Source organism: Pseudopodoces humilis, chromosome 8 (genome assembly GCF_049639895.1).
Source record: "Pseudopodoces humilis isolate 2021_Gansu_Grassland_sample_001 chromosome 8, ASM4963989v1, whole genome shotgun sequence".
Classification (NCBI taxonomy): domain Eukaryota; kingdom Metazoa; phylum Chordata; class Aves; order Passeriformes; family Paridae; genus Pseudopodoces; species Pseudopodoces humilis.
This window is the reverse complement of record NC_142207.1, coordinates 36,521,002-36,547,811: the sequence shown is the minus strand read 5'-3', so window position 1 is coordinate 36,547,811 and position 26,810 is coordinate 36,521,002. Positions and strand designations below refer to the sequence as shown.

At 44.9% G+C, this 26,810-nt stretch overlaps 1 protein-coding gene across 8 annotated transcripts in view; it reads left to right on the top strand.

The window, feature by feature from the left end:
• The window catches only part of AGAP1 (ArfGAP with GTPase domain, ankyrin repeat and PH domain 1), a 308,125-nt gene that overhangs the window by 254,949 nt on the left and 26,366 nt on the right, over positions 1–26,810 (top strand). For all 8 annotated transcript variants that reach the window (XM_014261324.2, XM_005532757.3, XM_005532756.3 and 5 more), the window contains 3 exons: positions 7,929–8,083; positions 9,444–9,534; positions 14,840–15,062. In XM_014261324.2, the coding sequence (XP_014116799.1) occupies positions 7,929–8,083; positions 9,444–9,534; positions 14,840–15,062 (469 nt within the window). The remainder of the gene's footprint in view (positions 1–7,928; positions 8,084–9,443; positions 9,535–14,839; positions 15,063–26,810) is intronic.

Below are 26,810 nucleotides of genomic sequence, written 5' to 3'. Positions count from 1 at the left end.
CTAATTTGGCTGGTTTGATCCTTTTGTTGTCTTTTCAAATACGTAATGCAAAATATGAAAAGACAAAGTGACTGTCAGATATTCATAAGTTTTGTCTTTTTTGTCCACATACACACTTCAATAATTTTAAATTTTCTATATGCTGTTTATACCTCCCAGCCCAATTTTTGCTTTGATCAGGTATGTTTGTTGTTACAGGTTTAGTGCTTGAGAAGCCTGTGATTTTTTATCTACCTGTTAATTAGCTTCAGCAGAGGAACAAATACATGGAATTCCCTTGTGTTTTACAGATCAACTTTTTTTAGGACTTGTCTAATTTAAGGAGTCTTCTATCTTACTAATCAAACCTAGTGCTGAAGGCACCTTGGTATGGAAACGTGGTCCTGCTGGCCATGGCCCAAAAAGTTTTGAGACGTAGCATCAAAATGAAATTCTAAAATTGGGCAAATGTATCATTTTTTTGGATGTTTTATTCCCCCCCCAGCACCAAAAGCTGGAGGTTCGATGTTCATAGCTTTGAGCTGGAATGGTGAGACATGCAAATGTGGAGTTAATGAGCATTGTAAGTATTAAAAACCACATGTTTAGATAATTATGCCTTCAAAAAAGAGAACGATGATGGGAAATGACAGTCCAGAATAACAAATCTGCTTTGGTCCTTGGCACACGCTTGCTCAGTTGCACTCACACCTATTTCCACACCAAAAGCTTTTCTGTCAGGTTCAGCCCAGGTTTGAAAAGCTCTTCCATCATTTTTAGCAGCCTCCTGAGGATGCAGCCTCCTGCTATCTGTGTGTTTAGGGCTTGTGTGTGTGCTGCCAGGTGGGCACATCTCAGGTGGAGCTGGACAAAAAAACTGGCAGGGATATATCTGAGATGCCTGTTTAGATTCTGCTCGGAAATGTCACCCTTCTAGTTTCTTACTACTCATTGCCCAGCATTTCTTCAACATGTATATCAATGTCCACACTAAAAAGGCAAAAGATACGGGTTCTGCTCTAGCCTTTGCACCATGGACTGTCCAGTCAAGCAGCATTAGTGCTGCAAAAGAGAATGTGAGGTTTGCCATGCAGGCAGGATTTGAAGTATATTCTCCTGGCACATGTAGATTTTCCTGCCAATGCTTCAGAAAATACATGAGAGCAACCATATAGCCAGAGGAACATTGTTTTCATACTATTTTTCTAATTTTTTTCTAATATTTCTCTAATTTCTAACTGCCCAGGTGCTGCAGTTGTGCTGGGGGAGATGATGGTGATGCCTTTTTTAGCCTGAAAACAGAGGCCAGACAAAATTCAGAGAATGAATCTGTTAAATTTATTGAAGGGCCTTCAGGTACATTTAGGGCAGGCAAAGCCCCCTCCAGTGACTACTCCCAAAAAAGGGATGATGGGTTTTCACAATTTTATAAGTTTGGTCTATTTGCATATTGGGAGTTAATCTTCCAATTACAGCTAGGGGTAATTAAGTCATTTACGCCAAGTTTGCTGCCCCCAGCTCACTTTTGTTTGCATCTCTCAGGTCCTGAGGCAGTGAGGTGTCCTCGACTGCCAGGCCTGGAGAGGAATTGTTGTGTCTGACCAAAATGGGAATAACTAATAGTTAAAGTAAATAATAGTAAAATAGCTATCACTGTATATGGAGTTCAGAGTTACACCCTAAAGAACTGCAGGATTACAAATATATGGAAAATAGGGAAGCTAAAATCCTACCGCCTCAATGGTCCCTAGTGTGGGGGGACTCTGTGCTTGAGCTTCCCCATCAGAGGGGCTGCTCTCTCCTGGCTGTCTCACAACAAAAATAATGTTTTGTCTGGGATTTTCACCAGGTGTGGGATCCCAGCTGAAGGACCCAACCTTCTGAGGGTGTTGGAGAATCCCTGAGGATGGAAAAGCTCTCCAGGGCCATTGAGTGCAGCCCGTGCCCGATGCCCACCTTGTCACCAGCCCAGAGCAGCCACATCCAGGCCTTCCTTGGGCACCTCCAGGGATGGGCACTGCACTCCAAGGCCTGACCCCCCTTTCCATGGAGAAATTCCTGCTGCTCTCCCCCCCTGAGCCTCCCCTGGCCCAGCCTGGGGCTGTTCCCTCTCCTCCTGTCCCTGTTCCCTGGGAGCAGAGCCCAACCTCCACCTTGCCCCAAAATTTCAGAGTTACCTCCTCCATCAGTTCTATCTCATTACAAGAAATCTTTCTTTCATTTCAGAGTTTGCCTAAACTTTTTAGTTGTCAAATTTTGGGGTTTTTTTCCATAGGAAGCCACTGACAAATGAGAAAGTCCCAGGTGCTCCCTATTGCAGGAAGCCAGGCTCGAAGCAATCCTTTGCTTCTTTAGGGGGAAAAATAGGTTTTGCTTAAAAAAAAAACCACTCTGGTTTTAAGAGTAGCTGTTATCATGGCAGTATTATTAAAATACAGAATCACTTCTTCTATATCAACAAATTTAAGGCCAGGTTGGCCTGTCTTGAAGAAACCTGGGATAGTGGAAGGTGTCCCATGGCAGGGGGTGGAACTGGATGATCTTTATGGTCCCATCCAACCCAAACCATTCTGTGATTTTCTGATTTTGCAGCACAGCAGGAAGGATTGTCTTTAAAGAATTAAATGCCTGTGCTCTGCATGCATAAAGATATTAAATCCCAATTTTTCCCATCCTCATTGTTGCATGTGTAATTTTGGTTGGATTTGCTGGGCACTGAGGGAAAACTTTTTTGTTTGAAAAAACAAAATACTTTTGGTTCAAAGTGATGCTCTTGCTGCCATAGTGCTGTGCCCATGCAGGAAGTTAATCCAGTCTGTCTAAACTGAATTTTAAAAAATTTTTAACTTGTGCTGTCTTGGCACCCAAATAAAACATTGAGCCCATGAAGCAGAGGGCTTCATTGCCTTCAGCCTTTCAGCAGTACTGAGATAAACATGATATAAAACAGAATAAAACTCTTGCAGTGGAACACAACCTTTACCAAGAGCTGTGGGCAAGCGATAGCAGAGCTCCATTGTCCTGATAGGGTTGATTTTCAAAACTAATTAGATTTAGACACTGGGTTTGGAAAGGGGATAGAAGTATTAGCATAGCCATGCCCAGTGGGACATGGCACAAATATTTCCTTAATTGAGGCTGCTAATAAACATACTTATCTGCCAAGTGAGGGGGGTAATTCACACCCAGTGGCAAAAGGTAACGCGACCTAACACGCGTGGCACGTAAATAACATGTTGTAAACAAATTGTGTGTTGTAAACAACTCCTGTTGCTTGCCAGGGCACCCCAGCAGCTCTTCCCTCTCCTCCTTTTGAAAGGATGAAGGGTTATGGTGCTCGAGCAGAAGAGATTTTCAGGAGAGGGAGGAGGAGGTGATAAAAAAGGAGCTTAAATAGGTCTGGGTGTTACTTGAGGCAGGCTTGGCTGGGATTCAGGCTGTAACCTCAGTTCTTGAAGGTGCTTCAGGAGCATTTGAAACACGTCCTCGAGGGGGTTTTGGTGCTGCACTTGACTTGTTCCTGGGAAGTGTTTCCTGTGTGAGTGGCACCACCCTCCAGATGCGCGTGATGAGTTACTGTTAATTAGCAGCAGCAGCCTCTGCTATCAGACAGCTGTGTTGGGCAGAGATCCAAATACACAGCCTGGTTGGCCTGGAAGGCAGAAGATCTTAATCCTGGTTCTGGCAAAATATTCATAAATGCCTCTTAGAAATACCTTAATATTTATTTGTTTAAAAGCCAACTTTTAGGATGGGTGTGATTTCTGCAGGGCAGAAAGGAGCCCTTGCCTCCTGTTGACTTTCTGTGCTGAAAGGTTGGACCGGGTGATCCTTGAGGTCCCTTTCAACCTGATCTTCTGGGATTTTGTGACTGAACTGTGCCCATCACTGGTGCAAAGTGTCAGTGGTTATTCATGCAGTTCTTAACACTGAGAGTAAAATAGGTGGGGAGTGGAAATGGAGACCAAGCTGATTTGTGCACATGATTTAGAACCATTCCTGAGAGATACCAAGAGGTGTGAGTGCTTCTGGACATGTTTCCCCTGCATTCCACAGACTTAAAATGGAGTTCTCTGGAACAAGTTACGGACTAATTGTATCCTGTGGTAATTTTCAGTGTGGTTTTCTAAACCTGATCTCAGTCCCACATCACAAACACGTGGGATGGAGAAAGGCAGTGAGGCCCTGCCCTGAACATTTGTTTTTTCTTCCACAATCCGTTGCTCCTAAGAAATTTTATCTCTCTGTTTTCCAGAAGTGGGTGGGCTGTGGCAGTGTCTGGTTTTTTGACAGAGCAGAATAAACATGAACTTGGGTTAAATGCAGTTGACTATGGAAAGATGATGGTGAGAAGAGTGCTGGAATCCCAGAATGGTTGGAAGGGACCTTAAAGCCCATCTCATTCCACCCCCTGCCATGGGCAGGGACACCTTCCACTATCCCAGGTTGATCCAAGCACCATCCAACTTGGCCTGGAACATTTCCAAGGATGGGGCAGCCACAGCTGGGCACCCTAAAATTCACTGATTCCGTGCCAGCTTCCACTAAAAGAAGAAAAAAATCTCTTGTTCTTTTCCTTCCATATCATCACAATGTCACAGTTTTGGTTTATTTCCCATCCCAGCCACCCTTCCCTCTTCAAAAAAAAACAAGCAAAGCAAACAACAACAGCATTTTAGACATCTCCTGTTGATAATAGCTACCAAATGGAAGTCGGTGGCAGCTGGTTCTTCACACTTTAACCCTTCCTCTGCTGCCCTTCCAGGAAATAATTGATGACTGATTGGCCCATTAACCTTTTTTTCTTAAAAAAAAAAAAAGTTTGACAGCCTGGACTTGCGTAATGAGGAGGGATTCTTGGTGAAATCAGGCTGATGGCTGAGTTGCTTGCCCCTGAGGATGCAAAATTAGCCCCACGAGACCTCGTCTGCATAGAAACTGGACACAATTAGTGTAATATCCGGTGTTATTAATGTAGTTTGGAGTAATTGGGCAGGTTGATTTCGACAGGTTGATGGTGCTAAAATACTATTATAGTGGACCTTTCCATGAATAACTGTTAAACATGGAAAACTGTTTAATAAAATTTTGTGATTGGGCTCACAGGGATTTAAATAGCACAACCTATAATTGACTGAAGAGTAAAAGTGAACAACTTCATCCTCCTGCCTGGATTTTCCTGTTCCTGCATGCTGTGCTTAAGGACGTACAGGAACAGGTTTGTTCCTTGTCTTCTGAAGGAATTGCCCTGGAGGTGATGTGGAGCAGGCACTGCTGCTTTGTTTCACAGTTGAGCTTGAGGGAAAAAAAAAAATATTGGTGTGTTTAAGCAGAAAAAATTAGGGAAGATGTCTTCAACCAGCACAGCTTTTTGGGGAGTAAATCTGAAGCTTCAGTGGATGTAGAATCATGGAATTATTAAGGTTAGAATTATTAGAAAAGGCCTACAAGACCATCAAGTGCAGCAGTTAATCCAGCACTGCCACATTCACCACTAATCCATGTCCCCAGGAGTCACATTTACAAATCTTTTAAAGCCCTCCAGGGATGGGCACTCCAAACCTGCCTGGGCAGCCCCTGCCAAGGCCTGACCCCTCTTTCCATGGAGAAATTCCTGCTGCTGTCCCCCTGAGCCTCCCCTGGCCCAGCCTGAGGCCGTTCCCTCTCCTCCTGTCCCTGTTCCCTGGGAGCACAGCCTCACCCCCCCTCGCTGTCCCCTCCTGGCAGGGAGTTGTGCAGAGCCAGAAGGGCCCCCTGAGCCTCCTTTGCTCCAGGCTGAGCCCCTTTCCCAGCTCCCTCAGTCCCTCCTGGGGCTCCAGCCCCTTTCCCAGCTCATTTTTCTTCTCTGGACCTCAAAATATCCTTCCAGCCCCACCTGAAAACGTGCTGCAGCTCTCCTGGGCTTATTTCTCCTGGGCAGACCAGCTCCATGCATGTGTTATCAGCTTTATTAAGGAGATCAGAGGATTCAGTGGTGCTGCAGAGACCTTAACTGCATTGTCCTACAGGAGACAGTGCACAAGACTGAATGTAACTTCATTTATTGTGGAGTAGTTCCTCTTAGATCTTCCTCATGAATCCCTGAAAGCTCTCCTTGACAGAAGAGGCTTTGTCCATGATTTATTCACGGTGTTTTGGGTAATGTTTGTACCTGCCTGTTTGGAACACAGTGTTGCTAAAATGGAACAGTTGCAGCTGTGCAGTTGCATCATTCATCTTTGACCCAAGTGAACGACATGGAGCTGTGTCAGGGGGGTTTGGGTTGGAGAGCAGGGCAAGGTTCTTCCCCCAGAGGCTGCTGGCACTGCCCAGGCTCCCCAGGGAATGGGCACAGCCCCGAGGCTGCCAGAGCTCCAGGGGCTCCCAGGGATGCCCAGGGTGGGGTTGTTGGGGTGTCTGGGCAGGGCCAGGGCTTGGACTTTGATCCTTCTGGATCCCTTCCAACTCTGGATGTTCCATGATTTCTTTTCCCACTTATCCCATACCCTGTTCTATATCAGGTGCCTTCCTGCACTTGAAAATAGCCTTCAGCTCTATATTTATCCCCACCTCAAGGTGCCAAGTCACTCCTGCTGTTTTTGAGGCATCCCTGGAGCGGTGCAGGCGCTGGCCTTGCTGACATGGAGCTTATCCAAGAAAACCCCTTGTCCCACAGCTTGGGAACACAACTGCCAGCAGGCAGCAGTGCTGTCTTTAAATCTGGTGCTGGATTCGTCCCTGATCTTCGCATGTTTATGGATGATGAGGGAACACAGTAGTGTCATGGCTCTGAATATATAATAACTCATTATCGGACAAAATGTTCTTTCTGAAGCTCATTATGGCTGATGTTCCCCAGAATTTTGTGCTCTATTCTTTTCCTTTCATGCTTCATGCCAGCCCTTCCCAATTGCACTTTCTCTGTTTCAGCTTCCTTGATTTTTTTTAATTTGGCATTGGTGTCCCATGTGTAGGTGGGGTGTGTGTGTCCATTTATTTCAGTTCTGCTGCTATTTCCATGTGCTGCTTCTCTGGCCTGAATACTTGTCCTTATCCTCCAGTAGCCCTAAGGATATTTCACTGACCCTCTCTCCTGGCTTGTCAGATCATTTTCTCATCTCCCATGTCGGATGTGGATGTTGAATAGGTTGAACTGATTTTCATCCTGTATTATAGCCCAGTATTATTATTAGTAGTAGTAGTAGTATTATCCCAGTATTTATGATGTAGAAGAGAAAATGTCCACATCTGCTTTAATATATCTGTGCTTGTAAAAACTGGCTGAAAGAAGATGGTAAATTGATACATTTTCTCTATTGTCAGCTCCTTGTGGTTTGTTCACCTTTTATTTTGTGGCACCCTTTGATTTTTACATTATGCAGCTTTTAGCATCTCAGGTTTAAATTTCAGTTATGTTTGTTGGCCATTTTATGTTTGATTAAGGTACAGGCTCAATTCCAAACTCACAAACACAGGGATTTACCCAAAACAGTGCTTTATCTGCACTGCATTTGAAGAGAAAAAGCAGTGGATCCTGGTTGTTTCCTGGTGCACTGCACAGGGCAGGATCCAGCCTCAAACCTTGTGTCCAGACCTGCACTTACAGGATTTGCACAATCCCAGAACTGTTTGGATTGGAAGGGACATTCAAGATCATCCAGTTCCACCCCCTGCCATGGGCAGGGACACCTCCCACTGTCCCAGGCTGCTCCAAGCCCTGTCCAACCTGGCCTGGGACACTGCCAGGGATCCAGGGGCAGCCACAGCTTCTCTGGGCACCCTGTGCCAGGGCCTGCCCACCCTCCCAGGGAGGAATTTATCCCCAATATCCCATCTAAATCTGCCCTCCTTCAGCTTAAAACCATTGTGTAACTGAAGTTCTCTGCAACCAAGGTTGTTTCAGCTACTTTTCACTATCCTTAACTTAATCTTTTCTTCCTATTGCATTTCTTTATTTTTTTTCCCCCCAGAGCAAGAAGAAAACTTTGAGTTTATCATCGTCTCTCTCACGGGCCAGACTTGGCACTTTGAAGCAACCACCTACGAAGAGAGGGACGCGTGGGTCCAAGCCATAGAGAGCCAGATCCTGGCCAGTTTACAGTCCTGTGAGAGCAGCAAGAACAAGGTATGGAGCACAGAGTCACAGTGGCCACATGGGAGAGGTGATGATTAGGATGACAGCAAATTGTGCATTTTAAGCTCCTCAAGATGTGTGTGTGTGTGTTACCCCCACAGCTGAGCAGGGTTGGAGCTTTCTGAAGGAAGAACATGGTCTGGGAGGAGCAGCTTTCCCCCTTGGAATGCTTTCCTTTGATGACAGAAGGAATTTGCTCACCTTTCCTGTCAAAACAAATGTTTAACATCTGAGATGTCTTCAACCAATGCTCATTTTGGGGAGAATTTCTGTCGTGAGTGCAGGTGTCTGTAAATACTTCACAGGAGAGAGCAAGGTGCTGAGTGGTGATTGAGGGAGAGAAATGGCCAATAATTGTCCAGAACTGTAGATCCTTTAATATTACCCACCTAACAGTTGTCTTTCATGATTTTATACTGCAAGGAAGAGACTCATATTTTTAAATGAATGCCTGCTTTCATTGCCCTGGTGTGCCAGAGGAGATCAAACACCAGTAATTACCATCATCATAACACAATTTACTTCCCATTTTGTGTTAAAAAATGGGTTTATTTCCAAAATATATTCCTGAGATGGAGGAAAATCACAGCTTACATGCTTCTTGCTCTGCATGGGTTCACACATTCTGATATGTGTGTGTTATCAGAGCACAGAAGGGGAAGTTTGTACATTAACACCTACATAAAAAGATAAATACAAAAGGTTAAAGAGTGGCTGGGCAATGGCTCAGAGAGGATTTTCTCACTGGGTTCTCAAGGCATGTCAGAAGAACTGGCTGGAACAGCGAAGGGCAGTTGGCTGGACAGGTTTAGCAGGTGCTTAAATCACACCTCAGGGAGCCCTCAGGGCAGTTTAGTTGGGTGGAGCAGAAGTGCATCAGGACATCAGGAGAGTCTCCCCAAGCAGAGGTCATGAGCAGGTCATCGTGGGGAGCATTTAAACCGGTAAAATCTGACCTTTGGATGATGAAAAAGTTCCAGCCACTTCTGCAAACCATCCCTTAGTCTTCATTAGCACAAGCACACACATCAATAAAAGAAATTGATCTTGTAAAATAATATTCTTGTCTCATTTATCTCAAGAAGCAAACCTACAGTGTGGCTGCTGCTCTTGGGAAGAGCAGGGTTCATTCTCAAGCTCGATTTCCCTCTGTCAGAATCCAGGCTGGAGACCCCAAAAGCCAAAGGATTGCTGTTCCTTGAGAGGCAAATCAAGACTTGAGGTTCCTTGACCGTATTGATTTGACCTTGGGCTGAGCTTTGGGGTTTGCTGTTCATTCAGCTGACAGTTGTGTCATTTGGGGTTTTTGGGTTCTTGCTTGCTGCTCGTTGATGTCTTTGCCTCCCCACAGTCGCGCCTGACGAGCCAGAACGAGGCCATGGCCCTGCAGTCCATCAGGAACATCAGAGGCAACTCCCACTGCGTGGACTGCGAGGCACAGAGTGAGTACAGCCAGCTGACTCCAGCTCTGACCTCTTCTCCTTGGCCAGCACTGGGGGAACACCAGCCCTGGCCTCCCTGCTGGGACATCCCTCTGCCACATGTCTGCTTCCTCAAGGAGTTTGCTTGATTCATGCTCAATATCTGCCACATCAAGTGCATCCTAATTTTTTTCCCCTCGTTCCACGTTGAATGTCAGCATTTCTGTACTTCCCTTCAAAGAAAAGGCAGAAAGTTTGCTGTTTGACATCAGTCCCTTCCATTTCCCTCCTGTTTTCCATGGTGAGGGCACACATGCCATGGTAATATTTTCAAAGAGCCAGAGCTTGATTGCTGTTTTTAGGGTTTGGTTTTTTTAGGCTTGCTTGTCAGAAGAAACCAAAGTCATTGCTCATTATATCTGGATACTAGAAAACTGATTTCGGATTTTTTTTATTTTTTTTTCCTTCCCCTTTGTGTTTCTTTCCCCCTTTCTTTTTTATTTTTTAAAACATATACTTAGTGTTCAGAAGAGTGTTCTCAGGAATACTTTGAGCTGTGCTTCACCTCACTAACCCCGACTGAGGCCATTATTCTGGTGCTTTTTAGTTCCAGGGGTTTGCAACAAAGCCACAGAAAGGAAGTTCTCTTGCTCTAAAGCAATTAGTTGTAGGAGCTGAAGGACTGAGAACTTGTGCATTTTTATTTCTTTGATATTTGGAAGTCAGAACTTTCCTTGCAATTTTTAGACATGCTTAAAATGGAAAAAATATTCATTTATTTTTCTTCAGGTGTGAATTTTATCTTTAAGGATTGGCTGCTTGGGATTTTGGCTCCTGGTCTAAGCCATTATGACACCCCAGTGTAAAAAGAACATTTGTACACAAGTGCAGGTGCTTCTGCACCAATAATTTGGTCTCTGCTTTCACTCTAAGTGATTCAGCACGTGCTAAGCCAGGGAAAAGCTTGGTTTGAGCAGTATTTTAACACCTGGAGCCCAAAGCGAGTCTTATTTATTAGTGTGCTTTCATAGTGACCTGGCAGTCATTGAGATTTCCCCCAAAGCTTTGATGCAGCTCAGGAGGAAGGCAGGAAGGGTGGTGTGCTGTGGGTGAGGAGGAGGGGGTCTGGGAGTGACCTATATGGATATTTAGCTCATTTGAAGTACTCACTGCTGCCTCTGAGCTGCCCACGGTGGGAGTGGTGTTGAGTCCTGCTCCACTCTGGGTGGCATTTTCCTAGCCTTGCTAACTAGATACAAATTTATAAAATACACAAATATATTCTGTTTTTATAGCTATACATTTATGAGGGATTATATTATATATCTGTACGATGCAGTCCCTTCAGTGCAGACAACTTCCACACCCACAACATCCTTCTGGTGCATCTCAGCTCTACCCAGACTCCACACTATGCCCAAGGCTTGTGTTCCCCTCCCCAGCCATGCACATATCCCAGGATTTATGCAGCCAGGCTGGATGTTTAATCAGGAAAATACTTATGCAAGAAAGCAGCACTCTTTTTTTTTTTTTTTGCTTTTTGGGTTTTTTTCTCCCCCCCAAACCAATCTGGTTTTCAGCCAGATTGCTCATGGGTCAAGCTGGCCCCCATGCGTGGTGCCAGCAGCAGGGATGTGCCAGGAACATGTTCTGGGAGAGGGCAGAGTGGGACAGCCCATTTTGGCAACACTCTGTCATGTAGCTTTTAGGGGGGGATGATTCTGGAATCTCAGCTGGACTTGTTTGTATTCTCAGAGATGATTTAAACCCTCTTTGACTCCTCTTGCTATTTGACCTTCCTGATTTTAAAGCCACTGTCATTCCTTTGGAAAAAAATGTGAGATATTTCCAAAGTGATGGATCTTAAAATGTGAACACACACACACACACAGGAGGTGAACCTCAGCCTGCTGATTTTTCTGCTGGGCTTTGCTTTATTTTATTCCCTTGCCTCCCTTCCTGCCTTGCCAGGTCCTTACCCTGAAGCTCTTAACATCACAAACCCCAGCGCTCCACACCGTGGAGCTCTCACGTTGTTCACATCTCCACAGAGCCAGATGTTTGGGAGCACAGGAGTGTGAGATGTTGCCATCCCTCAGCTCTATTCAGGAGCCATCAATCTTGCACTTCAGAAGTCTCATTCCTCCTCTTTCTGGAGCTCTTTGCCTTTCGAGCACTCGATGCAGCACTTCTGTTTCATCGGGGAATTCTGCCTTGTTGGATGTTAATCCAACTGTGTGCTGCCAGAATCCCAGCCCTTTGGCAGCCTCCAGCTAAAATTATCCAGTATTCTCCTTCTAACATTCCCATCCCTGAGCGAGAGAAGAGGCAAGGTGCTCTTTAGGAGCTGGAATTTGTGCCCAAGATCTGATTTCATGTTTCAAAAGGAAACTGGTGCTGCCTTTTCCCAAAGCAGCGGAGTCCCAGTGCTGGCTTTGTCTGAAGAAGCCTCCCAAGGTGATTCAATTGTTTAGGCAAACAGCTGAATTTTTGGATTTTGGCTCTGCCAGAGGATAAATATGAGTCACTTACTTCAAGATTTCTGGAGAACATGGAATATCAGGTCTTCAGTGTTGTAGAATAAAATAGGGAGGGTTTAAAAACATGGATTCTCATCCTGAGTTTTCCTGTCTAGTAGTCTGATCACTGACTCTGGTGTATTTTGTATTTGGAAACCAAACACTGAGATTTAAATTTGGGCAATCTTGTCTTACCCATCATATAATTAAATTTTTCATGAAGAATAGAAAAAAAAAAAAACCTCTCAAAGAATAGGAGAGTTGCAAACTTTTCTCTCTCTTCTGCTGCATCTCAAGATGCCTTCACCCCTGCTTCTTCTTTCCCTGTCTCTTCTGCTCCTCCTTCCAGCAATTTCCCCTGCTCAGCCCAGGGATATCTTACAGCTGCTGACCTCAGGAAGGTTCAGCCTTTCATCAGCCTCCTTGGATCCAAAGGGATGAAGGAGAGAGTGGGGAGGGGTTATTCTCCTAAGAGGATTTTCACCTCCAAATGGTGAAGCTGATTGAGGTGTGAGTCAAAGTGGGGAAGAGGTTTTCAGGGAAGGAGTGAGCCAAGCGTGTTTCAGAATATGAACAGCTGAAAACTGTAATCTGGATATATTCAGTGGTGCTAAAAAGCTCATTTTTTATTTGACCAGTTTTAAGTAAAGCACCTCTAGCTGCATTAGAGTGGGCTTTTTCTTCCTTTTACCATCAAACCTTGATGTCCACGCCTGCCACATGCTTGTGAGCATCCTCCAATTCAGAACTACTCTCACCACCAGCAGGAAAAGGGAGCTGGGTTTGTATCATCTTAAAAGCAAAAAAAAACCCAGCCTTGAATAATTACAGCTTTTAACCACTTGTGGTGTAAATTGGTGATAACAATTTTCATTTCTATAAAGAGCTCAGCCCTTGCCTTTCCTCATTTGCCACTTTCCCACTCAGCTGTGTGTTGTCAGATTGTTGAAAATGAAAATAACATCTTGGTAAAATTTCATGGAACTTCCTGCTTGTTGTTTTGGGGGACTCCTTCAGTCGTAGCAGTGCTGGTAACTGAGAGGCTCTTCCAACCCAAACCATTCTGTGATGCCCTGAAGCAGGTGAATATATAAAGAATTTTTTCAGTACAAGATGCACTGCATGTGCTTCAAGTGGAGAGGTGTTTGGGAAGGTCCTTAACACCAGTTCTGTCAGAATAATTGAAATAATGTAAGTTAGTATTCCCTTCTCTTGCTTCATTCTGAGTTCATGCCTCTTACAGCTCATTGCACTTTGGATTTTTGTCAGGATAACCCCAGCCTTAGCAGGTCAGGGGTTTCATCCAAGTCACAGTTTGCACATCCCAATTTTATACTTGCTGTGTTCAAATTTATACCAACAAATTGCAATTTTGGGGGTTTCTTCGTGTATTTTGTTTCAGATACACCACTGGTTCCCCCAGTGGCAAAACAACAATGGAGATATCTAAAGAACTAGGGAATTAAAGGATTTTGTAGTTATTGTACCAAAATCTTGGAAAGCATAGCAGGAGTTTTATCTCACCTGATTTTTTGGAGATCTGAAATGCTGTGTATATATAATGTAGCTATTAAATTATGTATAATGTAAGACTTGGTATGGACAAGCACTTTTAAGCAAAAGATGTGTTTTTCTGCTCAAGTGGAATAAGATGGGGGATTTTTCTTCTTGGTTGCATTTTTAGATTTCAGTGGACTGAATGAAAAATGTCAGTCAATGCCTTCAGTGAAATGAGGGGCTTCCCAATTAAAATTAAGAGCTTTCCTATTTTTTGTCCAAACATGGCATGACAAAGAACTAGAAAAAGTTTTGTTTCCTCATATTTTGGCTGCCAGAAACAGCTTTTCAATTGTGGGTTACACAAAGTCAAGACGAGTCTTGGGATGAATTTTTCAGAACAGTAGGAAACACTGGAAATGCATTTTTCTGTCACCTCCAAAATTTGTTTAGCTAGAAGTAAGAATTGCCTGCCCTCTTAATTAATCACCATTTTCCTGCTTGGCATTTGGGGTATTTCTTTGGGATGCACAGAGTAAGGTGTGAAGAAAAGATCTGACAGCAGGGGGTTAGAAAAAAACAACAAAAATTCCTCTTGTGTGTGTTCAGTTCTGTTTGTTAAGGTGAATGTTTGTTGGAGAGAAGGCAGTCCATACTAATCTAGATTTAAATTACACAGAGCAGTGGCAAAAGAGCTTTGAACCATGTTGGGAAATGGAATTTCCCATCTTGTGATCAGGTTTGCTCCAGTCTCACCCTTTTTGGGGGTGGGTGGGATCCTTCTGGCTCGTGCCCTGGAACTGGGGCTGTTCCAAGTGGGACATTTCCATCTTGGTTTATCTCCCTGATTTTGGAGATGGGAGAAGAGTCAGATGGAAGAGGCACACATAGCTGATGGTGTAGGTGGTTATTAAGGGAGCTGATGTAGTTAGCACGAGATAATTGTTTCTAGGCTCTATTTTTTTTCTCCATGGAGCAGCTCTGAATTCCCAAGGAGGGGCTTTCTTCACTGCTTCATCATCCTTTACCCATCACCATGCTTCTATTTCCTTTGTTTCACATTTCCCTCCTAATTCATAGTGTGTTTTGACTGAAGATTGAGGGATACACCTTTTGAGACACCACATTTTATTTTTCTTTACTCCATGATGTTTTCTTCGAAGGGTTGGCATCGCCACTGACCCTGGAAGACCTCCCAGCTGCGCTTTAGGACAAGACCCACCCCCAGAGCCAAAACCTTCAGGCACAGACACCAGCTGGAAGGTTCTGTTGGGTGTTCCCTTGTCCTAATTGCTGTGTCCTGATTGCAGACCCCGACTGGGCCAGCCTCAACCTGGGAGCCCTCATCTGCATCGAATGCTCAGGAATCCACCGCAACCTCGGCACGCACCTGTCGCGGGTGCGCTCCCTGGACCTGGACGACTGGCCCATCGAGCTCATCAAGGTGATGTCAGCCATTGGCAACGAGCTGGCCAACAGTGTGTGGGAGGAGAACAGCCAAGGCCACGTCAAGCCTTCCTCAGACTCCACCAGGTGGGTTTTTGCTCTCTCCGCCTCGCCCGGCGCGTGACGCTGCCGCTTTTCAATTCTCCCTTGTGGAAAAATCATTATTTATATCCTCACTAAAGCCCAGGAACTACCTGTGTCAGGGTGGGGGGGTGGCAAAAGTTGAGTGACCTCATTACTTTCTTGCCCTTGTGAAGGTTTCCTCAGCAGCTCTGCAGTTTTGTGTTCAGTGGGAGATGGAAACCTGCTTCTTCCTCCACCTAAATTATCCTGTCGTGTCCTCCTTTGTCTCAGTGGGCCACAAAGTTCCTGCCTCTTGGACTATCAGTTTGTCATTAATAATCTCCCTTCAGGGGTTCAGGCTCACTTGGGAGTTTGTACCTGGCTGTCAGGTCTTTGGTTCTGCTCAGGAGTGTTCAAAGTCCTGCTCACCATGGACTTGGTTACTTTTCTGTGTGTGATTTATGTGAAACCATGACTTGCTGGGGGGTGTATTTCCTTTGAGAATAGTGTTTCACCTGCCTCTCAGAGAGCCACACACTGAAAATCTTCCTGTGATGTGGTGTTCTACCTAAAACTAGGGGGTTTTATGCTTAATTAATCTGACTGAGGTCAAAGACAGATGTTTTGAGAATACTTTTTCCAGTTTTGGATCAGGTGGAAAGACCACGATGCCTGGGCCACCTCCTGCAGCAGAGGGCTGGGTTTGTGCTGTTGTGTGCAAGAAAGTCAACTGTTTCTTATTGCATTATTTCGTTAGCCCTGAAAAATGAATTTGTGGTGCCACCTTTGGTTCATCTTCGAGAATGAAGCCACTACATTAATCAGGCTACTTAGATGAATGGTTGTGCATTTAAAAGTGCTCCAAGAGCCCCAAAGAGAGGTTTTATTCAGGCAGAAATGGGATGTCTGCTCTGGACCTGTGTATTATTACACACAGTGATTTCATCAAGTAGATTGAAATGAATTTTCAGTCATTACTATCACTTTAATACTGAGATTTTCTATTCTTTCACCTCACAAATATATGTTGCTCCTTACTGCTGAGTTGAGATGGAGCAATAGTTGTAAACACCTGAAAGGAAAATGCTTGCACTCAATTGGAATTCTATTTAAAAAAAAAAAAAAAAAGAAAAAAAGAAAAATCACATTATTTCAGTAGTCACATAATAAACATCATGAAAAATCTAAAATCCATGTGACTGTGATGAAAAGAGCACCATCCATTTCAATTAATAATGCATTTGGGATTGAATTTTGCTTCTAGAAAATCAACTTTTTTCTCTTAGTGTTTCAGGGCTTATTTTAATATTCCCACTTTGTTTCTGTGCATCTTTGTGGTTATATTCAGCTGATTCTGATTGTCACTGATATCACTGCACTTTCTCTCCTCCACTGCAGCATTTTTGGGCAAAAAGATTCATTTTATAAATAGGATTTTCTAGCTCTGTGTCCAGGTTCACGCTTATGTGATAGAAGAGGTGCTAGAAAATGTAGAATTAGGATGATGTGGAAATTTTCCCACAAAGCAATTGCAATCTTGCTTTGCTGTTCCCATTCCTCTGCTCTTTGCAGCAGGGACTGAAATGCAATTTTTCATGTAAATACCAGAAAGTTCTGTTTTTTCCCAGTGTGTGCCTCCTTCTGTGCTTCCCTTTGGTCTCTGCCAGCATCACAGTCCTTCTGTCCACGCTGTGGTGAGAAAATAAATTCAAATCATTCAGGTAGAGGTTCTGCTTTCCCAAAAATCCTTCCCTGGGAGGGTGGATTCCCTGGCACAGGGTGCCCAGAGAAGCTGTGGCTGCCCCTGGATCCCTGGAAGTGTCCAAGGCCAGGCTGGACAGGGCTTGGGGCAGCCTGGGACCGTGGGAGGTGTCCCTGCTCATGGCAGGGGGTGGAACAAGGTGGTCTTGAAGGTCCCTTCCAACCCAAACCATTCTGGGAATGTGATTCTGTGATGGGTCCTTAATGGACACTTTCAGAGGGGATCATGAGTTTCACCTTTTCATGTTGTGTCTTTCTGTTGGAGATGAAGCCATTAGTGGAAGCTCACAGATTTCTAGAGACACAAAAAAACCCCAAAAAAGGTAATGAGCTGCTCCACAAATGCTGAATTGTTGGGCTGGGAGGCTCAAGGAGTGTTCACCGACGGGACTAAAATGAACCTGAAAGTCTTGATGTGGCTTTTGAAGCAGTCCCTTCAGCCTGGGAGAGGTTGGCACTGGTCACTGTATGCTTGCAGTGCCATCCTGTGTGTTTCTGTGGAGTAGAGGAAAAGGTGGAGGGATCCATGGAGATGGTTTTTGACAGGAGGAATTGCCAAATTCCTCCAGGTCATGGTGTGATTAAGGAATCTTATCCAGAAGAATATCACCAGTATTTCTGAAACCAGAGCTACACCAGGCTGTGAGTACAGCTTCCCTTTAGTAATTTTGCACACTCAAAAATAAGGTATTATCAAATTCAAGACCTTAACATGGCCTGCACTTTCCTCATGAGGGACAGCTCCCTTCTCTGCTCTCTGTGTCCAGGAACAGCATCCAAGGGAGTGGCTGGAGCTGTGCCAGGGCAGGCTCAGGCTGGAGAGCAGGGCAAGGTTCTTCCCCAGAGGTGCTGGCACTGCCCAGGCTCCCCAGGGAATGGGCACAGCCCCGAGGCTGCCAGAGCTCCAGGGGCTCCCAGGGATGCCCAGGGTGGGGTTGTTGGGGTGTCTGGGCAGGACCAGGGGTTGAACTCTGTGACCTTGATCCCTTCGAGCTCAGGATATTCTGTGATTAAACCACTGCCATCCTTTTCTAGCCCACCAAATGCACTTCAAATTCATCATCCAAGCAAATCATGGGCAAAGATAAACCTGGACACCTATTTTGAAGGCCAGAAAGGTTCTGAGATTGGAGGGTATGTAAAATTCAAAGCCTTTAGCAAAGGGCATTATCCCTCCTGCATTGCCCAGGGATATATCGCTCAGGTATATCCTCTAATATTAATTAATATATATTAATATTAATAAATTCCAGGTCATGGCAGGATGGAGAGACAAGCAACCTGCTCTGGTGGAAGGTGTCCCATGGCAGGGGGTGGGATGAGATGCACTTTAAGGCCCATTCCAACCCAAAGCATCCTGGAACTCTTCAGGCAGATCTCCAGGTCATTCAGTGCCCCTGTAAGTGAAAAGCAACAGCCAGGATGGCCCCTGGCCCTGAACTGGAAGGTTTGGGGAGCACAGGCGTGGTGGGATCCCCAAGGAAGCGGCACAAGGCAAAGCTGAGGGTGTTGCTGGGATTTTGGGGAGGAAGAAGGAATAAACAGCAGCTCCGGTGAGCGCGAAAAGTTGGGGAAGCGTCGGGAAACCCAAGCCCAGGCAAACACTGGAGTGTGGAAGGGAACAGGGACCAGCTGGGCCCTGAGCTGCGGTGTCCGTGGGTCCCTGATTAGGTCAGCTCTGGAGAGCTGGTAATTGGTTCCAGCAATTACCAGCAGCCCCGAGAATGCCGCTCAAACTTCGGGAGGCCTGTGACAAATTGAAGCTGACTGCTGGTGAAGGAGTATCGACTTCCCATTCCTAAACAGGGGAATCATTAGTCAAGAAAAGCATCTTTTAATTACTCGCAGGAAGAAAAAAAAAGAAAAAGAGTGAGAAAAGGAAAAAGATCTTTCAGTATGGATCCTGCAACAACCGCCAGGTTTTTTTTTCCAAGTGTATTCAATATTAAATTTATTGTCTTGGAGGGGAGGGGGCGAGCGGGGGGAGCTTGCCTGCGGTCCCTCCTTGGGTAATGCGGGTTTAATTTGGAGTGAGAAGTCAAATTAGAGTAAATCAATGTTGCGACAATTAACTGGAGCTGGGGATGGGATCAGGATTTTCCCTCTAATTGCTATTGATACTGTTTAAGCACATTCTCACAACGCTGCTTTGGAGTGCTGCAGCACTGGAGGAGCCCTGTGGGGCTGAGCAGCTCCATGGAGGAATGTTGGAGATGTGGGGATGCCAGCTTGGGAATTCTTTGCCTTTTGCACTCCTACCAGATATTTAGCTTTTTCTGGACACACCTCACTCGTTTTGCTTTCTCCTCACACTCGTGTGGCTTCTGGTTTGCAGACTCACTTGCCACCATTGACTTCCCAAGGTGGTGTTGGCCTTTTCCAGAGGATACAAGCTGCCCCCATCCCTCTCCAGGGGGGATGGTTATCTGCTCCCTCCTTCCCTGAGCTCCCAAGGACTCCACCTCTGTCTCCCTGGGAGTGTTGGGATGGATGTGCCACCTCCAGCAGCTGGAAGTTGGCGGCAAAGCCGAGGGAAGGCAGGGTCATATCCAGGGACCATCCCAGCCACGCTTCCTGTTGTGCTGCTCAAACAGGGCCAGATATCTGTGTCAGCTACACACAGATCGGGCTCCACCATTGCATCATCTCTTGGAGAATATTCACAAACAGCTGGAATGTCTGACTCCATTAAAACTGTGAATTTTAAGCTCTTTTAGTGGGGCTTGGAGCACGAGCAGCAGTTGTGCTCAGGTCTGTTTGCTCAGCAGTCTCTGTTTGTTCTGGGTACCAAAGGTTACAGGGGAATCCAACACGGGCTGAGCAGGCACGAGCTGGGAGCTGGCGGTGTCGGGAATTGACTCTCACCTTCCAAGGGAAGATCTGGTTTGATCCTTGCTCACTAATGAACTCAGTTTAATGGTGTCAGGGATAACATTACACAGCTGCACTGTATTGAGCTGAGTTTTACAGTCCTGCACCAAAGCCTGGCTTGCGCTGCCCTGAGGAGAGCGGCCGTGATGCCAAGCTGCTCACTGGGGAGTGACTTGGATGAAAAATATTGCACCATGCCTTCCATGAAAACATTAATCCTTTTCTTTGTAAAAATAATTAATCCTTCATCATAAATAAAGGGCGAGCCCAGGGAAAGAGAGCTCCTGCATCCTGGATCTTGCAGAGCTGCTGTGTTCCATCTCTCCCTCAGCCCTTGCTCCTTTTGGCCATCAGTTTGTGGTGCTGCTGCTCCCAGATTCCTGGCAGAAGGAATGAATAGGCCTGGGGGAGCCAGGGGTACCTCTGTCCGTGCTCATCAGCTCCCGCTCCGTGGCGGATCTTGGCCTGATGAGGTCAGTGTTTTGTGCCTTTTCAGTGCTCCTCCACGCCTGACACCTTTCCCCTTCCAGGGGAAGGGGGTTTTTAAAAATAAATTACAAAAAAAAAAAAAAGAAAAGAAAAGAAAAGATTTTATTGTGAAGGGCTGACCAGAACCCATCTGCAGTTGGGTGGCATCTGCTCCCCACATGTCACTTCCCTCATTAACAAGCAATTGAATTAATTAAATGCTACTCAGAACACGCATAACAAGCTACCGGCAGTGTCCAAATTAGCACTGATAATCAAGGATGATTTCCTTTATTATCCTGCTAAGTGGTGTGCAGGCTCTGATCTCCCTGTCTGCCCTCATCTATTTACATACCCCCAGCTTCTGCCTTTAGAAGCTGAGGTTATCTTACCTAGTTAATTTGCCACGATCACCAAGCATGGCGGATTGATATTCCTGCCTCTGCTGAAGCAAACCCCCTCCTTTCTCCCCCTTTTCCTTCCTCCCCAAGCCTGGTCCTTTGTATCTCAAGCTCACTGATAAATTAAAAGCCACCCCTGTGGTCTCTCAAGTGAGTAATAGAGGCAGAAATTTCATTTTGCAACTGGCTGATTTAATGATCCAAAGGGTAATTAATGGCCTGATTATCTTAATGTTAAATATGTCCGGCAGCAATTACTGTGACCTCCCGCTTGTCAAGGTCCAGGCTATGCTCTTCTTTCAATTAAGTTCTCTGGGGCTTAATGGTATGAATAAACTCCTCTGATTCTATCATTCCGGACTCTGAGATTTAAGCGAGCTGGGGGCTCGTTTGGAGTTTTAATCAGCCCGTCTTCTACTTGAGCGATCAGAGTTAACAATTATAACAAGGACAGTTTAACTTTCTTTCTTTCTTTCCCCCCCCTCCCCTTTCCACTTCTTTATATATTTTTTTTTATTATTTTTTTTTTCCTGAAGCGCTCGGAGGGGATTTTGTTGGCGGCAGCGGCAGCTTTGCCGGGCCAGTCTCTCCCGATATAAATTATCATGTGAATGCCGCTGTTTTTCCATTTGACAGGCTTAATTAATTGGCAGGAGCGCCCGAAAATGACAGTGCCACTAATTGCAACTCCAAGCCCATCTCTGTCACAGCGGCGCGCTTGTCAGCGGCCATGCCCCGCTCCTCGCCGCGGCCGGACTCTGTTGACGTTTCCCATTCCGGTTTTCACATCTCGTCGGGGAGCGTGATGGGATGTGATAGCCCAAGATGTGCCTTTGGCTCTTGCAGGCAGGCAGTTCGTGTGCAAGAATGACATTTGCTGCCAATAAAGTTTAGACAGCTGGGCTGCTGCCGGCCCAGCAGCTGCTCGGGGACCGCAGCTTTGACTCCAGGTTTGGCTTAAGGTTTCCAGCTTGGACTTTGGGAAGGGATCAATAAAAACTCGCTCCTGCTCTTCCTGGTGGCTGAACTCCACTGAGCAGCACGACTCCCAGCGAGCTGGAGTTCTATTAGCTCTGTTTTGGACAGCAGATATTTCATGGAGTTAATGAGGAAAATGGATAAATTATTAGTTACGGCGGCATCGCGTTCTCAAACGCAGACATAAATAAAGAGACTGATTCACTGCTGCCAGTAAACTCCAGGATACAGCTGGAGGAGTGAACCCTTCGTGTGCTCCCACATTGTGTTGGTTTGCAATTAAATTGAAGCAAAAAAAAAAAAATTGTCACTCACCAGTAGCTTCCAGGAAATGCATCTGACAGGAAGAGCTGAGTGAGGGGAGTGGAACGTCAGCTGGTCAGACTTCAGCCTTTTGGAGACCCTGGAAGCTCCAATGCAATACTCCAAAGATGAAAGGTGGTGGTAGGAGTTGTAATACTGTATTTTATTGTCCTTGCAGCTGCTTGGCAGCCCTTCTCACCCAGGAGCTGATCCGGTGGAACACCGGTGCCTGTGTGGCAGCCTGGGAGATGCCTGGATGATTAAAAATCAAAACAAAACAACCACAACACCCTCGACCCCGCTTGTCCAAGTTAATGAGTGCTTTAGATGAAATGCTCCCCAGCTCAGCTGCACCTTTCTTGTGTGCAAAGCTGCCTCTGATAAAAGCTCAGACTCTTGGTAAACAGGAGCCTGGTTTGCAATAATTATTGAAATGGTTATTTTCCTCGATGGTGGTGAAAGAGAAACCTGCAAAGGAAGTGCTTCTGTCTCTTTCTGGAGATCATGAAAGCGTTTATTAAAAAGCCACAGTGCTGTTCTTCTTTTCAATCTAAATCACTTCATTGAATCCCTGGCAGTGTCTAAGGCCAGGCTGGACAGGGCTTGGAGCAGCCTGGGACAGGGGATGGTGTCCCCTGGAGGCACAGTCAGCTCCTTTATTCTGGTGAGATTCTTGACAAATTTGGGTTCTCCTTCTCTGTGGATTTGGCTGCCACGCTGAAAAGTACCAAGTTAGGCTGAAATTCCCTAGAAAAAGAAGCTGTTAAACTTGTAGAAATCTAGGATTTGAGTTCAGGACTCAAACAAGGAGGACTTTTTGGGGAAAAGAGTGTTCATAAGTTGATAAAAAGCAACAGAAGAAGAGACTTTTTGTTTGTTTCTTTGCTGGAATAAGAACCCATCTAGTGGGTGGGTGAGTGCCTGTTCTGAAGGTCTCAAAATCTTGGCTTCAAACTTAACTATTGGTTAAGATACAGACTGGTTATTTCTCTTTTTGTATTCAGTTCCCTCCCAAACACCTAGCAGAGCTAGAGAGATTTGAAGGCCAATGTGTTTTCAGTGGACTTCTCATCTGCTTGGCCAAAACCTTCTTGAAAAGGTCAACTCAGAGCTCACTAACAGAGAGAAAACCATTGCTGTGTTTATTAGAAACTGCTTGGGCCAGTTTGGAACTACAACAGAGGAATGGAAGGGCAAATTAGAACAAAATTTTAATTTCATATGGGAAAAAAATGAATGGTGAATTTAAACTTGAGGGGAAGCATGGCTTGCATCAGGCTGATGGCCAAAGGCCAGGGTCACTGAAAAGGAGTCAGATGGAAACCACTGTGGGTTAGTTTTTCCTCAGAAAATTCCTTGGTATCATTAACACTGGAATTAAATTGCATGCCACATGTGTGGATGCACATATCTGCTACTGCAGAGCACCTGAGGAATACACATGGGGAGTTTCATCTTAAATACAGCAAGCTAAAAGCAACTGGAAAATGAAGTTTGCTGTCTAAAGCATTGGGCAGCTTTACCAAGGTGTTCTTTCACCAGTTATTCATCAGTTATTTCCAAAAGGTAAAGCAATGGACACTGATTTGTTCTCGAAATTCAGCTGTTTGCAAGGCTAAAACTTGTAATAATAATGAAAAAGCCAAAATAAAGACATGGAGTTAAAAAATGCTTAATGCCAAGCATCAGCTATTATGAGGTGCTCAGATCAGATCCAAAGGCTCATCTGTGAGTATTTTGGGCAGTACTGTGAGTCAAGCACTTGGGGGAACACCCAGCAGATTGAAAAATACCTATTCTGTTAGAAAGAAATCTTATGCAAAATATTTTCTTTTTATTTGCAGCTTTTCTGTGTAGTTGACGTTTAACCTGTTCCTTTCATTCCTCCTGCCCTGAGGTCACATCTGCCTCTCTGTACACGAAATCTGCCCCAGGCAGTTTAAACCAAACACAATTCAAATTGCTTTCTGGACATGGCTGAAAAGCCAGTTTTTTCCTGGTTTGTGCTGGGGGAGCTTTGCTGTATAAATTCCTTCTGCTGTTAAAGAGATGCACAAAGTGATTGTGGTTGAATCTGAGGACAGGGTGGGAGGTGGTCCCCAGGATTCTCTTTTCTTTGGGTGGGATGTCACGGGAAGGTTGTAGACCACAAGCTCTTGTCACCAGTGATGGTGGTTGTGTTCCTCCTGTGCTTTTTGCCCATTTCAGGATGTGTTTCAGCTCCTGGGACAGCAGAGCGTGGCTGAAGGCAGTGGTGGGAAGGCTTTGAAGGCAGGCAGTGCCTCTCCGTGCTCCTGGTGGCTTTGCTGGCCGGTGACACGAGGCACAGAAGCAGCAGCATCCCCTCGCTTTGGTCCTGGCTACAGAACCCGCAGGGCTCCCTAACAGTAACTGTGACCAACTTTCTTTTGTGCTTTTTTCCCTTTTTTCCCCCCTTTGTTTAGGACTAAGCTTTGTTTCTGGCTCTGCAGGAAGCTGGTAGCCTATGGCAAGGGACTGGGGAGATAAGACTTCAGTAAGATAACTAAATGAAAAGGGCAGCAGTGAAAAGATGGTGCCGGCTTTTGACTGGACTGAAACTTGATATACACAGCAGCCCAAATGCAGGTTCCCCACAGCTCTCAAATATTCTCTGTTCGTCTGGGATAATGCTCTTCCAGCTGGATTTTTCCATGGGTGGGTGCTGGAGTGGGGGACAGCAGCGAAGCCCCAGCAGAAACGCGTGACCAGAAGAAATCAGAGCGGCTCTCAAGTAATTAAACAGCGAGTGGAAATGTGCTGAGGGGAGCACAGGTGAGGGGTGAGAGGCAGGAATTGGAGGGAGATGAAATCCCTCCCCGTGCCTATTAACCAGATTGTGCAGACAGAGCAAAGTCCTGTCACTGAGGCATTTTTTGTGTAAGAATTTGGGGAGCAAGAAGTGTCTTGGTAATTGGTGAACCTCAAAAGGTGTGCATGGGCCGAGCTTCAAAAAGCCTTCATGCTGAACAGATGATTATGTCATGGCCTAGAAATCTTCCTGCTAACTTTGCTTTTCCTCCAAAAGATTTACATTTCCCTGGTTTCATCCAGGTCAGAATTTCCAAAGGGATGTTTTTATTGTATTTTCACTTGTCTCTACAGTACCAGCCAGGCTTGGGAAACCGAGGTGCTCACACAATTAAATCACAGCCCCAGGAATGCTTCTAAGAGCCCTCTATGAGTGGAAAGAACAGGGTTGTGTCACTGTGTGCTAAAACTGAAGGGTGTCTTAGGAAAAGATGATATTCAGAAGTTGATTTTTTTACTTTTTCATCTCAAGAAGCCAAAATTGGCAGCTCTAATCCTTTGCTAGTGACATGTGCGTGCTCCTGAACCTTTCCAGACCAGATCTGCTTTGGCCACTATCAGAAATAGATTCCTGAATTTCCATGGGTTCACCTTTTGCATTCAGGCTTCTGATCAAAGAGAAAAGTTAAAATACAATTATTTAAAACTATATTATTATTTTAAGTAGTGTTTAAAATAAATGTTATTATTTGAAATACTGCTGCAATTGCAATTTTGAGTGGTGGAACTCCAGTTTGGGTTGGTGTAGGTGCTCCCAGCTCTGGTTTCAGCTGTGGACACCATTACACAAAATTTATTTGGAGGCTGGATAAACTCAGCAACCAAAGGACCCTTTAAAATGCAGAGTTTTGTTTGTTAAAAATCAGTCACCACCATTTTTAAATGTCTTTTTAAGAACATGGTGTGTTTTACAAGGGGTCTTGGGGTGTTTGGAAGGGAGGTGTGAAGGAGCAGACAAGGTTTAGGGATGTGTGATGGGAAATTCTCCAAGTGAAATGAAAGATGAGAATGGCTCTTCTGACAAAGTTTTGGAACTTCTGAAACTGATAGATGTCCAAAGCTGATTTTTAGCTGGTGTTTCTTGCCACATTGACATTTTTGTGGGGTCACACAGCTCGTTTGATACCAATGTGTGTGCTAAGATGTGGAATAAGAGGATGAGGAGGACATGGGATGCCTCAGAAATAAAAGGAAAATAGCCTCCAACTTCAAGTGTGCTATTTTGTAAGAGGAAAATGCATTTGGCATCCTGGAGAGGAGAGGTTTGGTTTGTATTTTTTACAGCCAGACCATCTCACTGCCATAATGGGACACGCAGGAACCAGCCCAGCTTACAGGGAAGGCTCTCAGGACACCCCAAAAAGTTGTGTTGTCAGCCAGGAGTAATAAAGTAGCATAAAAAATGAGCTGGTTTTATGATTCCCCAGATTTTCAGAAAGAAGTGGCAAAGCAGAGCAGGACTTGTGTGTTCACAATTAAATATTTGTGCTGTTATTTTTTTGTGGAATTGTAATTTTTTTTGTACCAGGGGTGCCCTGATGAAGAGGCTTTGATGGCCAAGTAGGCGCCAATATCCACAGGAGTGTTTTTGCTGTGGAGCAGGAGAAGGCACAAATTTAGTTCATGGAATGATTCTGATCCACACAAAGTGAATTCCCTTTGGAGAAATGTATTTATCAATATAATATGGTCAAGTATATATTTTATTGAGCACATTTATCAAGAATTTATCAAGCATATATATAATATCCTTGACAAATTCAAGATCATGTATAACAATAAATTTAAATCCACAAAATATGAAGTACTGTTTATATGTGTATATAGTGCACTTTACTCAACACTCAGGAAAATTGGTTTAACTGCTTTAAAAAAAATGAAAATTAAACATTTTCTGGCTCATGCTCTTTGTGAAAGAGTACAATGGATAGCAGTTTGAGAAGCTGGAAATAAATCTTGGCTCATTTGGGGATTTGAGGGGTTGCATTTCAGGCCACAGTTAAAAAATCTGAGCTTTCTTTAAGCCAGAACTCACCAGCAGTGGAAGAGGGATAAGACTCACAGTAATCCAGCATGATTCAGGATTGAGGAGGGTACATGTTTTGACCATAACTTGCCAAAATAGAGAATTTTGGAGAAGAATGGTAAGAAATATTTCAAG